General features: G+C 38.7%; 1 protein-coding gene across 1 annotated transcript; it reads left to right on the top strand.

The window, feature by feature from the left end:
• The first annotated feature begins 14,054 nt into the window (after positions 1 to 14,054).
• Positions 14,055 to 15,284, top strand: LOC108488248 (uncharacterized). The gene has a single exon (XM_017792540.1). It carries the CDS (start codon positions 14,055 to 14,057, stop codon positions 15,282 to 15,284), a length of 1,230 nt encoding a protein of 409 aa, XP_017648029.1.
• Positions 15,285 to 16,919: the final 1,635 nt, after the last annotated feature.

The following is a 16,919-nucleotide window of genomic DNA, read 5'->3' on the forward strand; positions in this document are numbered from 1 at the left end:
CTTATCGAGTACCGGATAGTGTTGTCCAACCAAAATTCAGCTTGCTCGGCATCGTCATTGTCCGTAGCTTTAAATTCAAGAGCCCCATGTTTTCGGATTCATCAACTGGGGCTTATTGGACCTTATTTGGTCGATTCTCGGAGGCATTGTAGGTGCGGGGTTGTATTAGTCGGGAATGGAGGTTGTGGAATGCAGTAGTGTTAGTTCGAATGTATTGGTTGAACCAATCATTCATCACGTTATAAAGCTTGCCTAGCCTCATCATTCGGATTGCTAGCAACAGGTTGAGAGTCCGCCGGCGCTGTCCCTTATGCGGGAGTAGGCGCCACACTCTCCATGTAACACCCGCACTGAGTCCGCACGGAATCGAACACAAGGTGCACAGACTTAACTATTTTCACAGTCCATTTAGAAATTTCTAGACAAGTTTGTTTCTTGCATCACTGTCGCCTTAAAATCATATCTTGAGTTTCAGAGCTCGAAAATTTGTTTCGTCATTTTTCCTTGAAACTAGACTCATATTTCCATCTACAGATTTTTTCTAGAATTTTTGGTCGAGCCAATTGGTACAGTTTATTAGTTAAAGTCTCCCCTGTTACAGGGATCGACTACACTGACCTTTGTGCGTTACAAATCGAATATCTCCTTGTACAGGGATTTAATACTGATGCCGTTTGTTTCTATAGAAACTAGACTCAGAGAGCAATCTATAAATATATGGAATGACTCCTAATTATCTCTGGTTAATTTACAATGAATTTCCAAAGTCGGAACAGGGGATCCAGAAACTGTTCTGGCCCTGTTTCACGAGAACTTTAATATCTCTTAACATGTAACTCCTATGACCGTTTCGTTTCTTCCATATGAAAGTAGACTCATCAAGGTTCATTTACATAATTTATTCACTATTTAATACCATTCCTACTATTTTTAGTGATTTTCACATCCACATCACTGCTGCAGTCAGCATCTGTCTTTAAGGTAGGCTTTACCTATTTCATGATTTCCATGATTCAATTGCCCCTTTTTGCATACATAGCACAAAGTGTGATCATGATTAACCATTCCAATGGCTAATCGTTTCAAAATAATTCCATACCTCATAATGATCGACATACAAACGATTATAGTACTATACTAAAAACGATATAAGCCATTTTCGCATGGCTATCCAAGTTTACACAAAACCGAAAGGTACATGACCTTCAACAAAAGGGTAGTCCTATACATGCCATTTCAAAGTTCAACCAAAATTATACCAAAATGGAGGCTTTGATAGTGTGGATGACTTTGACTTCAATGATCCCGAATCCGATAGCTAACAAGCAAAATCTATAAAAGCAGAAAAAGAGAAAGCGGAGTAATTAATTTATGCTTAGTAAGTTTGAGCAAGAAATTCCAGCACAACAAAAGCATAGCATTCATAAAGCTAACGGATAATTTCATATGCACAAATTCCCAATATCATACTCATTTCACATTCCAACCCCTATGTTCATACATAAGGGATCACCTTAGTCAAATACTGGGAAACTCATTACTCGATCGAGCGAATATTATTCAAGGAATCAACTAATTCAAGCTCATATGAACATACCTCATTGCTGGAATTTTTTTCAAGCGCATTAACTGAAATTTTACAGCAAGATCGCTTATTCTAGAATCACGTACCTTCAGAATTTAACCGGATATAACGACTCGCTCAAATGCCTTCGGGACGAAGCCCGGTTATAGCGACTCGCATACGAATGCCTTCGGACTTAACCCGGTTTAGTAACTTGCACAATGCCTTCGGCTTAGCCCGGATTTATTAACTCGCACGAATGTCTTCGGATCCTAGTCCAGATATAGTCACTTAGCACAAAGCCTTCGGGACTTAGCCCGGACATCATTCGAATAACCGAGCACAATTATCAATAAATTATGACACATTCGTATTTCATTTTCAATAGCAAAACTCAAACACAAGGCACTTTTTACATTTGAAATTTCGGCTCAATAGCCACACACAAAGAGCATGATTTTAATTTGCTTTAAACATGATCTAATCAATTCAGAATTTAAGCTCTATTACTCAAGAACTTACCTCGGACGTGGTCGAACGATTTCGACGGCTATTCGACGACTTTTTCCTTCCCCTTATCGGATTTAGCTCCCCTTTGCTCTTGAGCTTAATTTAACAAATAAATTGGTTTTATCATTTGAGCATCGAAAGAGGAATTCAAGATACTTAGCCAATATATATATATACTCATTAGGCATCAAAGTCGCATATGTACGAAATCATGAATCGAACTAAACACATTAGTTAATATTCCTCTTAGCCGAATTTTCTAAGCCAAGAATAGGCATCAATATGCTTGCCTCTAACCGAATGCATGCACACCATTTCCCCTCATGTGGCGAATATACATGTCCATGTTGAGGCCAATTATACACTTAATACCACACAAAAAGCATACATTTTACTACTAACGCATTACATATCGTAGCTCAATACACATCTCTCATTTACTTCATAATCGAGACATCATCACAAGTAAATATACACCTTGAAATAGCATATATGTCATACCAATACATCGTGTGCAAACATATATACATATATATATGCTAGAGCCGAATCTCAAGTTGATTGTAACTAAATATGAACAAAATTTCAATACACAAATCTTACTTTCCATGCAATAAGCATAAATCACACTTATGGATGTACCATGGCCGAATACATCACAACACCATAATTTTGGTCATGATTAAACAAAGAACTTAGTATCTCATTCAAAAGTGCTAAAAGAAAATCTAAGAGTCCTCAATCCCCCATCACATGTATCGTTATCAAGCTTGATATTTAGCATGCAATGGCATTAACACCACATTTACTTTGGCCGAATTTCATTCCCATGACATAGCAAAGATTTGAACCATGAGCTACCAAGAATATCAAGCTAGCAACTAAAAACATGCATGAATCTCATGGCACAACCTCAAACATACCTTAATCTTGATGCAAGTATAGCCAACCTCTTCCTAATCCTCTTCCAAAACAAACATCAAGCAAAATTCCTTCCTTCCTCTAGTATTTTCGGTCAAGAGAGAATGAAAAGATGGATGAACAATTTTTTTTCTTTTCTCTTCCACAATGCACGGCAATGGGGGGGGTTTCACTCACACACACATTTTTTTTTTCTTTCTTTATTACCCATACTTATTTGTTTATTGTTTCTCCCTAATGCACCAACAAAACATGTTACATGACATGTTTAGCCCATGATTCCTTGTCATGGCCGGCCACTACAACTTGGGGGGGGAATTTGACATGCAAGTCCTCCCCTTTGACTACATGCACTATTAGGTCCTTATAGATTAGCCTTTCACTTTTCAAAAGTGTCACACAAGTCCTACTAACTGAATTCACATGCAATCGGCTAAATCGAACTTGAAATTTTCACACATTCATAATTACATATTCTAGACAATAAATATTATATTCAAACATTTCGGTGACTCGGTTTAGCGGTCCCGAAACCACTTCCGACTAGGGTCAATTTTGGGCTGTCACAACTCTCCCCACTTAAGAAATTTTCGTCCCCAAAATCTTACCGATAAATAGGTTTGGGTAACGCTCTTTCATAGAGCTCTCGGGTTTCAAGTAGCTTCTTCCATCCGTGTTTGAGCCATAACACTTTTACTAACGGAACCCTTTTGTTTCGCAACTCCTTCACTTCACGAGCTAGGATACGAATCGGTTCTTCTTCATAACTCATATCGGATTGAATTTCAACCTCTGATGGACTAATTACGTGCGACGGATCAGATCTATAGTGCCGAAGCATCGAAACATGAAAGACGTCGTGAATCTTTTCAAGTTCAGGGGGTAAAATCAAACGATACGCAACTGGACCGACTCGTTCGGATATCTCATATGGCCCGATGAACCTCGGGCTCAATTTGCCTTTACGGCCAAATATGAGTATCTTTTTCCAAGGCGAAACGTTAAGAAACACTTTATCTCCCACTTGATATTCAATGTCTTTTCGTTTCAGATCCGCGTACGACTTCTGACGATCGGAGGCTATCTTCAGATTTTCACGGATTACTTTTACTTTCTGTTCAGCATCTTTAATCAAATCCACTCCAAAAATTTTGTTCTCACCGAGCTCGGTCCAAAACAATGGTGTACGGCATTTACGCCGTACAAGGCCAATGAAGCGCCATCTTAATACTTCATTGAAAACTATTGTTGTGTTTAATTCAATCAAAAGTAAGTACTGCTCCCATGAACCATCGAACTCGAGGATGCAACATCTCAACATATCCTCAAGTATCTGAATTATTCGCTCGGATTGACCATTGGTTTGGGGTGAAAGGTGGTCTTTGAAATGCAACTTGGTACCAAGCTTCTTGCAATTTCTTCCAAAATCGCGAAGTGAATCTCGGATCTCTATCGACACAATGTAAATCGGTACCCGTATAATCTCACAACTGAGAAACGATAATTCAGCTAGTTTATCCAATGAAAATCCATACGCACGAGGATAAAGTGAGCCGACTTAGTCGATCTATCAACAACAACCCGGATCGCATCCTTCTTACTTGCGACAATGGCGGTCCGGACACAAAGTCCATTGTGACTCGATCCCATTTCCACTCGGGTATCGTAATCGGTGAAGTAATCTCAAGGCACTTGATGTTCCGCTTTCACTTGTTGACATATTAAACATCTCAAACAAAGTCGGAGATGTCTCGTTTCATACCATGCCACCAAAACCGACGTTTCAAATCGTTGTACATCTTCGTACTCCCCAGGTGGATTGCCATCCGGCTACAATGGGTTTCGTTCAGAATTATTGAAATAAGTTTTGAATTCTTTGGAACACACAGACGACTTCTGAACCTCAAACAATCGTCATCATCAATTTGAAACTTCGATTCCTTGTTCTAACACACTCAACCGTTTTGCAACCAACTCATCGTCAACCTTCGAGTTTCACGAATTTGATGAGTCAACAATGGTTTGGCCTTTAATTCGGCTATTAACACATTGTCGGGTAGAATAGACAAGTGTACATTCATAGCTCGTAAAAGCAAACAAAGTGATTTTCGCTTAAGGCGTCCGCAACCACATTAGCCTTTCCCGGTGATAATCAATGACAAGCTCATAATCTTTTAACAACTCGAGCCAACGTCTTTGTCGCAGATTTAAGTCTCTTTGAGTCATCAAATATTTGAGACTTTTGTGATCCGAATACACATGGCACTTCTCACCAAATAAGTAATGTCGCCATATCTTTAAGGCGAATACGATGGTAGCCAATTCGAGATCATGGGTCGGATAATTTTTCTCATGTGGCTTTAATTGTCTCGACGCATAGGCCACAACTCGACCCTCTTGCATCAATACGCAACCTAACCCAAGTAGGGAAGCGTCACTATAAATGACAAACTCTTTGCTAGATTCGGGCTGTACTAGTATTGGAGCTTCCGTCAAATGAGTTTTCAATTGGTCGAAACTTTTCTGACACTTTTCCGTCCATTCAAACTTGACATCTTTCTGAAGCAGTTTTGTCATGGGTGTGGCTATCATCGAGAATCCTTTTACAAACCGTCGGTAGTAACCAAGTCCCAAAAACTCGAACCTCGAGAATATTTCTGAGGCTTCCAGTTAAGTATGGCTGAAATTTTACTGGTCGACTCGAATACCGTCTGCAGATACCACATGACCCAAGAAGCTAACCTCTCTTAACCAGAACTCACACTTGCTGAACTTAGCATATAACTGCTTATCCCGTAAAATTTGCAACACTAATCTCAGGTGCTCCGCATGTTCGGTCTCATCTCTTGAATAGACCAAGATGTCGTCAATGAACACAACTACGAACCGATCCAAATATGGTCTGAAGATCCGATTCATCAAATCCATAAATACCGCAGGGGCATTAGTGAGCCCAAACGGCATCACTAAGAACTCGTAGTGACCATATCTCGTTCTGAAGGCAGTTTTGGGTATGTCCGAATCTCGGATTCGCAACTGATAATAGCCCGATCTCAAATCTATTTTTGAGAACACTGAGGCTCCCTTCAGTTGATCGAACAAATCATCGATACGCGGTAACGGATACCTATTCTTTATTGTCACTTTATTTTATTGGTATCAGAGCTCGAAAATTTGTTTCGTAATTTTTCCCTGAAACTAGACTCATATGTCCATCTACAAATTTTTTTTCTAGAATTTTTGGTCAAGCCAATTGGTACAGTTTATTAGTTAAAGTCTCCCCTATTCCAGGGTTCGACTACACTGACCTTTGTACGTTACGAATCGAATATCTCCTTGTACAGGGCTTTAATACTGATGCCCTTTGTTTTTATAGAAACTAGACTCAGAGAGGAATCTATACATATATGGAATGACTCCTAATTATCTCTGGTTAATTTACAATGAATTTCCAAAGTTGGAATAGGGGATCCAGAAACTGTTCTGGCCCTGTTTCACGAGAACTTTAATATCTCTTAACATGTAACTCCTATGACCGTTTCGTTTCTTCCATATGAAAGTAGACTCATCAAGGTTCATTTACATAATTTATTCACTATTTAATACCATTCATACTATTGTTAGTGATTTTTCACATCCACATCACTGCTGCAGTCAGCATCTGTCTTTAAGGTAGGCTTTACCTATTTCATGATTTCCATGATTCAATTGCCCCTTTTTGCATACATAGCACAAAGTGTGATCATGATTAACCATTCCAATGGCTAATCGTTTCAAAACAATTCCATACCTCATAATGATTGACATACAAACGATTATAGTACTATACTAAAAAACGTATATAAGCCATTTTCGCATGGCTATCCAAGTTTACACAAAACCGAAAGGTACATGACCTTCAACAAAAGGGTAGTCCTATACATGCCATTTCAAAGTTCAACCAAAATTATACCAAAATGGAGGCTTTGATAGTGTGGATGACTTCGACTTCAATGATCCCGAATCCGATAGCTAACGAGCAAAATCTATAAAACAGAGAAATAGAGAAAACGGAGTAAGCAATTTATGCTTAGTAAGTTTGAGCAAGAAATTCCAGCACAACAAAAGCATAGCATTCATAAAGCTAACGGATAATTTCATATGCACAAATTCTCAATATCATACTCATTTCACATTCCAACCCCTATGTTCATACATAAGGGATCACCTTAGTCAAATACCGGAAACTCATTACTCGATCGAGCGAATATTATTCAAGGAATCAACTAATTCAAGCTCATATGAACATACCTCATTGCTGGAATTTTTTCAAGCGCATTAACTGAAATTTTACAGCAAGATCGCTTATTCTAGAATCACGTACCTTCAAATTTAACCGGATATAACGACTTCGCTCAAATGCCTTCGGACGAAGCCGGTTATAACAACTTCATTACGAATGCCTTCGGACTTAACCCGGTTTAGTAACTTGCACAATGCCTTGGGCTTAGCCCGATTTATTAACTCGCATCGAATGTCTTGGATCCTAGTCCAGATATAGTCACTTAGCACAAAGCCTTGGGACTTAGCCCGACATCATTCGAATAACCGAGCACAATTATCAATAAATTATGACACATTCGTATTTCATTTTCAATAGCAAAACTCAAACACAAGGCACTTTTACACTTGAAATTTCGGCTCAATAGCCACACACAAAGAGCATGATTTTAATTTGCTTTAAACATGATCTAATCAATTCGAATTTAAGCTCTATTACTCAAGAACTTACCTCGGACGTGGTCGAACGATTTCGACGGCTATTCGACGACTTTTTCCTTCCCTTATCGGATTTAGCTCCCTTTGCTCTTGAGCTTAATTTAACAAATAAATTGGTTTTATCATTTGAGCATCGAAGAGGAATTCAAGATACTTAGCCAATATATATATACTCATTAGGCATCAAAGTCGCATATGTACGAAATCATGAATCGAACTAAACACATTAGTTAATATTCCTCTTAGCCGAATTTTCTAAGCCAAGAATAGGCATCAATATGCTTGCCTCTAACCGAATGCATGCACACCAATTTCCCTCATGTGGCGAATATACATGTCCATGTTGAGGCCAATTATACACCTAATACCACACAAAAACAGCATACATTTTACTACTAACGCATTACATATCGTAGCTCAATACACATCTCTCATTTACTTCATAATCGAGACATCATCACAAGCAAATATACACCTTGAAATAGCATATATGTCATACCAATACATCGTGTGCAAACATATATACATATATATATGCTAGAGCTGAATCTCAAGTTGATTGTAACTAAACATGAACAAAATTTCAATACACAAATCTTACTTTCCATGCAATGAGCATAAATCACACTTATGGATGTACCATGGCCGAATACATCACAACACCATAATTTTGGTCATGATTAAACAAAGAACTTAGTATCTCATTCAAAAATGCTAAAAGAAAATCTAAGAGTCCTCAATCCCTCATCACATGTATCGTTATCAAGCTTGATATTTAGCATGCAATGGCATTAACACCACATTTACTTTGGCCGAATTTCATTCCCATGACATAGTAAAGATTTGAACCATGGGCTACCAAGAACATCAAGCTAGCAACTAAAAACATGCATGAATCTCATGGCACAACCTCAAACATACCTTAATCTTGATGCAAGTATAGCCAACCTCTTCCTAATCCTCTTCCAAAACAAACATGAAGCAAAATTCCTTCCTTCCTCTAGTATTTTCGGTCAAGAGGGAATGAAAAGATGGATGAACAATTTTTTTCTTTTCTCTTCCACAATGCACTGCAATGGGGGGGTTCACTCACACACACATTTTTTTTTTTTCTTTATTACCCATACTTATTTGTTTATTGTTTCTCCCTAATGCACCAACAAAACATGTTTCATGACATGTTTAGCCCATGATTCCTTGTCATGGCCGCCACTACAACTTGGGGGAATTTGACATGCAAGTCCTCCCCTTTGACTACATGCACTATTAGGTCCTTATAGATTAGCCTTTCACTTTTCTAAAGTGTCACACAAGTCCTACTAACTGAATTCACATGCAATCGGCTAAATCGGAACTTGAAATTTTCACACATTCATAATTATATATTCTAGACAATAAATATTACATTCAAACATTTCGGTGACTCGGTTTAGCGGTCCCGAAACCACTTCTCGACTAGGGTCAATTTTGGGCTGTCACACTCCACATCATCAGCTATCGCTCGGTTGGGATCGGGATCCATTACTATAAATAAACACAAATTCAAACGTCAAAAATCACCATACTATCAAATAATCACATAAAATGGCATGTATAGCTAGACCCAAACGCATTACGGTAGTCCTAGAATCGACTAAACCATAGCTCTGATACCAATAAAATTGTAACACCCCGTACTCGAGTCCGTTACCGGAGTCGAACACAAGGTGCACACAAACTTGACTTAATCATTTTCACAGTCCATTTAAAATTTTCCAGACAAGCTGGTTACTGCATCACTGTCGCCTTAAAAATCATATCTTGAGTTTCAAAGCTCAAAAATCAGTTTCGTAATTTTTACCTGAAATTAGACTCATATTTCCATCCACAAATATTTTTCTAGAATTTTTGGTTAGGCCAATTAGTACAGTTTATTAGTTAAAGTCTCCCCTGTTACAGGGATCGACTACACTGACCTTCGCACATTACGACTTGGATATCTCCCTGTACAGGGCTTCAATACTGATGCCGTTTGTTTCTATAGAAACTAGACTCAGAGAGGAATCTATAAATATATGGCATGACTCCTAATTATCTCTGGTTAATTTATAATGAATTTCCAAATTCGGAACAGGGGATCCAGAAACCGTTCTGGCCCTGTTTCACGAGAACTTTAATATCTCTTAACATATAAGTCATATGACCGTTTCGTTTCTTCCATATGAAAGTAGATTCATCAAGGTTCATTTACATAATTTATTCACTATTTAATACCATTCCTACTATGTTTAGTGATTTTTCACATCCACATCACTGCTGCTGTCAGCATCTGTTTTCAAGGTAACCTTTACCTACTTCATAATTTCTTTGATTCAACTAGCCCTTTTAGCATACATGGCACAAGGAATGATCATGATTAACCATTCCAATGGCTAATCGTTTCCAAACATTTCCATACCTCTTAATGAACAACATACAAAATGATTATGATACCATGCCAAAGTGTATATAAGCCATTTTCGCATGGCTATCCAAATTTATACAAAATGAAAGGGGTCTATGACCAACAAACGAAAAAGTAGTCCTATACATGCCATTTCAAAGTTCAACCAAATTTTGTACCAAAAAGGGGGCTTTGATAGTGTGGATGACTTCGACTTCGATGATCCCGAATCCGATAGCTACCGAGCAAAATCTATAAAACAGAGAGCCAAAGCAACGGGGTAAGCATTTTAATGCTTAGTAAGTCTCAAGTAAAGAAATCAGCTTTGACTAAAGTATTATATTCACATAGCTAAATGAATCACTTTATTAATACACATTCTCATAATCATACTTACTTCATCAACATATACACACAAGGTATCAACCTATCTAAGAGCCGAAAATTCGTTAGTCGATTGAACGAATACTATTTCAAACGGATCGACTTTTCCGATGCACATGTAAATATACCTTATCGTATGGGTTTTTCGAGCGTATTAATTGAATTTATTACAGCACCAAAACGCTCACCTTCAAACTGAGTCTCTTCGGAATTTAGCCGGATATAACAACTCGCACGAATGCCTTCGGGTTTTAGCCCGGATATAATCACTAGCATAAATGCCTTCGGGACTTAGCCCGGGTATCATTCAAATGCTCATGTACACATATATCAATAATCACGACACATCCATATTTCATTCTCGTTACTAAGGCTCAAACACAAAACATTTATCAAACCTTTCCAATTTCGGCTCAATAGCCACACACAAAGAGCATGATTTCAATTGACTTTATAACTTAGTCCTTGCGCACATTCGGCTGTCCGCCATAATATGACAAATCATTTCAAAATAATTCAAGTAGGGTCATTACTCGAAGACTTACCTCGGATGTTGTTGAACGATTTCGACGGCTATTCGATCACTTTTTCCTTTCCCTTATCCAACTGTGGTCCTCTAAGCTCTTCAGCTAATTCACACAAATTTAACTTATTAAAATCTCATTATGATAGCTTGTGGCCGAATATGACAAGGAGTTTAAATGGTCATATGGCCATCCTTTAGCTCAAATACACAATGGTCATGCACAATTTTTAATCACAACAAGCAATTCAATACAATTCATTCAAACATCAAAGTGAAGCTCAAGGTACTTAGCCCTTATATACATTAGACATTAGAGTCACATGTGTGCGAAATCACGAATCGAATTCAACACATTAGTTAGTACTCTCCTTAGCGAATTTTCCAAGCCAAGAATAGGCATCAATATGCTTGCCTCGACCGAATGCATGCACACCACCCCCTTCATGTGGCCGAATAGGCATGTCCATGTTGAGGCCAATTATACACTTAATACCACACAAAAACAGCATACATTTTACTAACTAACGATTCCATCTTTGTAACTCAATACGCATCCATCATTTATTTCATAACCAAACATCATCATATGCAAATATATACCTTGAGATAGTATATATGTCATACCAATACATCATGTGCAACATATATACATGTAGGTGCAAGGGCTGAATCTCAAGTTGATTATAACTATCTCATATATTTTCATCATGGCGAATGCTCCTTCCACACCATTTACCTTCACAAAGCATGAATTTCATCATCCAACTTACAAGCTTACAATCTCATGAAGTTTAACCTCATAGTATCTATCAAACTCTCACTCATTAGCTTCTATCATAATCTCCAACAACACCACATAAACATATACTTCGTGGGTCTATGGTAGAACCAAGAAAGGAACTCATAGATATCAAGATGTAAGCAAACTACCATTATTTATCTAAGTTTAGCATGAAACACAACCATCACCCTTATTAATCTTTTATAGCCGAAACCATACTCACCCCACTTAATCAAATTTCAACATGGTTTTCAAAAATCACTTAATATCTCGTCAACATAACATCAACACCAAGCAAGAATGATACATCCATGGCCGAGTATCATCTCTATCACATAGCAAGATTTAGACCATGGGGCTAGGTAGAACTCAAGCTAACAACTAAAACATGCATGCATCTCATGGAACATTATCAAACATACCTTAACTTAGATGCAAGTATGGTAGAATATCTTCAACCTTTCTCCTTTCAAACGGCCAAGAAGAACCCAAGGATGAAGCTTTTCTTTCTCTCTTTTCCTTCCTAGTTTGCTAGCAAGAACATGAATGATGATCTCTTTTTTTTTTTTTCATTTCTTATTACTAACTTTTTATTTTATTGTTTCCTCCCATGATACACCAACAAAACATGTCTATGACATGTTTTGCCCATAATCTTTGTCGTGGCTTACCACTAGGATTTAGTTTAGGAAATTTGACATGCAAACCCTCATTTTTGCATGCATGATCAACTAGTCATCACACATTTCCTATCCTATTTTCAAAGTTTACTACTAGGTCCTTTTAGTGAAATTCACATTTAAAACCCTAAATCAAAACATCAAAAATGTCACACACGAATTAACACATATTATAAGCATCAAAATGAATATTAGATTATTTTTATACCTCGGTTTGGTGGTCCCGAAACCACTTCCCGACTAGGGTCAATTTTAGGCTGTCACAAAGGCGTATTTGTAATCTGTTTTGTGTAAAGATTTTTGTCTCTTAAATAACGTTTTCTAAAAGGAACTGAATCAGAATCGATATCTTTTAGCATTCATGCATTTGCATCTCATCGCATCATATGCATTCAAGTTTATAGAAAGACCCTAATTAGTTAAAATTATTAGGGAGAAAGAGAGAGTAAGAGAAAGAAAATCTGGAAGCAACACATCCTTACGATACACTCGCTAAGTCAAAGAATATGGATCAAAGACTTGAGCAAATTCAGAAAGAAATGCAAGAGTAGTTGCAGAAGCAATTGGCAAAAATCCAACAAGAGATGAAGGATCAGATGTTGGAGGCTGAAAGGAATATGATGGCTGAGATGGCTCAGCTATTGAGGGGGAAAACAGATAAAGGAAAGGCCCCTATGACTACCACTGAGGAGGATAACGAGGGTCATCTTCCTGGTTTTACTCCACCTCATGTGCAGACTCAACCTGAGGCATATCCCTGAGGGTCGTCCGTCACAATAAGGCCTCAATAGGGACAAGTCGATACTGGAATGCCCATGAACTTTCAAACTGGTTCGGGATTCAACCCTGGAGATAACCCTGCCAATCCTGTTATTCCTGATCTAGATGTAGCTGAGAGGGAAGAGATGAGACTCAAATCATCAAGGCAATTAGAGGAACGTTGCAGATGGTTAGAGGAGAAATTTAAGGCACTAGAAAATGTTGATAATCATCAGTGAATTGATGCTAAGGACTTGAGTTTGGTCCCAGATTTGGTGCTTCCCCATAAGTTCAAAATGCTGGAATTTGAGAAGTACAATGGGACTACTTGCCGTGAAGCCCATATCACCATGTTCTGCAGACGGATGACTGGTTATGTAAACAATGATCAATTATTGATCTATTGGTTTCAGGATAGTTTGGTTAGGGCAGCGGCTAGATGGTATAATTAACTAAGTCGTGCAAGAATCAGTTCTTGGAGAGACTTAGCGCAAGCTTTTATACAACAATATAGTCATGTGACTGACATGACTCCTGATAGAATCACTTTGCAAAATATGGAAAAGAAGCCCAATGAAAGCTTTAGGCAATATGCACAGAGGTGGAGGGAGGTTGCCATGCAAGTTCGACCACCGCTCTTGAAGAAAGAAACTACCATGCTGTTCATTAACACTTTGAAGGCCCAATTCATTACTCACATGATTGGAAGTACCACCAAGAGTTTTGCTGATATAGTTATGGTGGGAGAAATGATTGAGAACGCCATAAGGGGTGGCAAGATAGAGGGGGAAACTGCTAAAAGATCGGCCCCAAGAAGGAAAGATAATAAGGTGAACAATATGAATAGTTATAATTCAAAAGTGGTTACGGTTAATCAGACCAGAGTGACTACAGTTGGGCAACAAGATTCTCAAAAGCAGAGATCAGGTTCGAGACAAAATCCTGAAAAGGTCTCATTTACGCTTATCCCAGTGACGTATTGGGAGCTTTATCAAAGCTTATTTAATGCGTATGCAATAGCTCCTTTTCAATTGAAACCTCTGCAACCTCCATACCCTAAATGGTACGATGCAAACGCCAAATGTGAATACTATGCAGGGATATCAGGGCATTCGATCAAAAATTACATTGGCTTTAAAAAAGCAATGGAAAGACTTATTAAGATAGGGGTTGTAAAATTTGATGACACCCCTAGTAACAAGAACCCGTTGCCAAATCATGGTGATCAAGGGGTAAACGCAGTTGGGGATACTGGAATGAGACGGATTAAGGAGAGCGTGGCAGAGGTGAGAACGCCGATAAAAATAATTTGGGAAGAAATGGTGAAAAAAGAGATGATAATCTCTAAAGAAAGGAATAGAGGAGTGAGAGACTACTGCGAATTCCATGCTGAAGAGGGACACGAGATCCAGGAATGTGATGAGTTTAAGGCCTTAGTACAAAGCCTTATGGATAATAAGAAGTTGGAATTTTATGAAGCTGGCTCAGATGAGGGACGTATATGCACATTAGAAGGAGGACCGAAGAATCAAAACTGGCCAAGGATCATTATTTCTTTACCAAGAAATAATGAAGTTGAAATACCAATGGTACCGAAAGTCATTATTCATAAACCTGTTTCCTTTCCTTATAAGGATAACAAGAGGGTACCTTTGAATTATAACTGCAATGTGACAGTGCCGAAGGAGGATATAGCTAGTGCCTCTAAGGAGGTTCGAGATGAGGGTTCATATACACGTAGTGGGAAGCGTTATGATGCAGAAGGCGTTGGAGTCGAGTCCGTAAAAGAAAAAGCCTGTGACAAAGGAAAGGGGACTGAAATACTGGTTAATGAGCCAGTAAGGGAAGAAGAAGCCAGAGAATTTCTAAAATTCTTGAAACACAGTGAGTACAGTATAGTTGAGAAATTGCGCAAACAACCAGCTCGTATATCAGTATTGGCTTTGCTTCTGAGTTCAGCGGTACATCATGGGCGTTAATGAAGGTGCTCAATGAGACTTATGTTACTAATGATATATCCGTCAACAAGTTGGATCGATTGGTTAGTAACATAAGTGCTGAAAATTTCATTTATTTCAACGATGATGAAATCCCACCTGGAGGCATGGGATCAGCTAAGGCTTTGTATAGTACCACTCGCTGCAAAGGATATACATTGCCAAGTGTGCTTATTGATAATGGGTCAGCCTTAAACATCATGCCGTTTTCCACATTGAACAGATTACCCATTGACAGTTCTCACATGAAAACATGCCAAAATGTAGTGACAGCATTTGATGGCACGGAGAGAAAGGTCATGGGAAGAATTGATATCCCTTTGATGATTGAGCCAAACACGTATGAGGTGGACTTTTTAGTAATGGAAATCAAGCCCTCTTACAATTTCCTGTTGGGGAGGCCTTGGATACATTCGACAGAAGCGGTGCCCTCATCTTTGCACCAAAAATTGAAGTTAGTAGCCGATGGACGGCTGGTCACCATAAATGTGAAAGAAGACATCATAACGACAGTAACTAGTGATGCACCCTATGTAGAAGCAAACGAAGGGGCCATTGAGTGTTCTTTTCATTCCTTAGAATTCGTTAATGCAACATTCATTTCAGAGGGAAATGAGGTGCCAGTGCCTAAGATATCCAGAACCACAAGAATGGGTTTGCAGATGACAGTGGGGAAGGGAGCCTTGCCAGGAAAAGGATTGGGAAGATACCTCTAAGGAGGGATTCAAGGTCCTGAACTAAAGGAGAAGAGAGACCGTTTTGGCTCGGGTTTCAGGCCAGATTACAAGTAGAGGGGGAAAAAATAGAGAAGCGCCAAGAGAGAAGAAGGGCGCGTTTAAATGGAAGAGAGGTATAGTGGGAACCGATGACATTCCCCTATATATCTCAAACCTTATCTCCATTATCAGAGAGCAGATCGAAGATAACAGATTTGACGTCTCTGTATTGTCAGAGAACAGGTCGAAGATAGCAGATTTGGAGTCTCTGTATTGCCAAAGAGCAGATCAAAGATAGCAGATTTAGCGTCTTTGTATTGTCAGAGAGCAGATCGAAGATAACAGATTTGGCGTCTCTGTATTGTCAGAGAGTAGATCGAAGATGACAGATTTGGCATCTCTGTATTGTCAGAGAGCAGATCGAAGATAACAGATTTGGCGTCTCTGTATTGTCAGAGAGCAGGTCAAAGATAGCAGATTTGGCGTCTCTGTATTGCCAGAGAGCAGATCGAAGATAGCAGATTTTGCATCTCTGTATTGTCAGAGAGTAGATCGAAGATAACAGATTTGGCGTCTCTGTATTGTCAGAGAATAGGTCGAAGATGACAGATTTGGCGTCTCTGTATTTCAGAGAGCAGATCAAAGATAGCAAATTTAGCGTCTTTGTATTGTCAGAGAGTAGGTCGAAGATAGCAAATTTGGCATCTCTGTATTGCTAGAGAGCAGATCGATGATAATAGATTTAGCGTCTCTGTATTGTCAGAGAGCAGATCGAAGATAGCAGATTTGGCGTCTCTGTATTGTCAGAGAGCAGGTCGAAGATAGCAGATTTGGCGTCTTTCCATTGCCAGAGAGCAGATCAAAGATAGTAGATTTGGCGTCTCTATATTGTCAGAGAGCA

The sequence above is a fragment of the Gossypium arboreum genome, chromosome 3 (assembly GCF_025698485.1).
Source record: "Gossypium arboreum isolate Shixiya-1 chromosome 3, ASM2569848v2, whole genome shotgun sequence".
NCBI lineage: Eukaryota > Viridiplantae > Streptophyta > Magnoliopsida > Malvales > Malvaceae > Gossypium > Gossypium arboreum.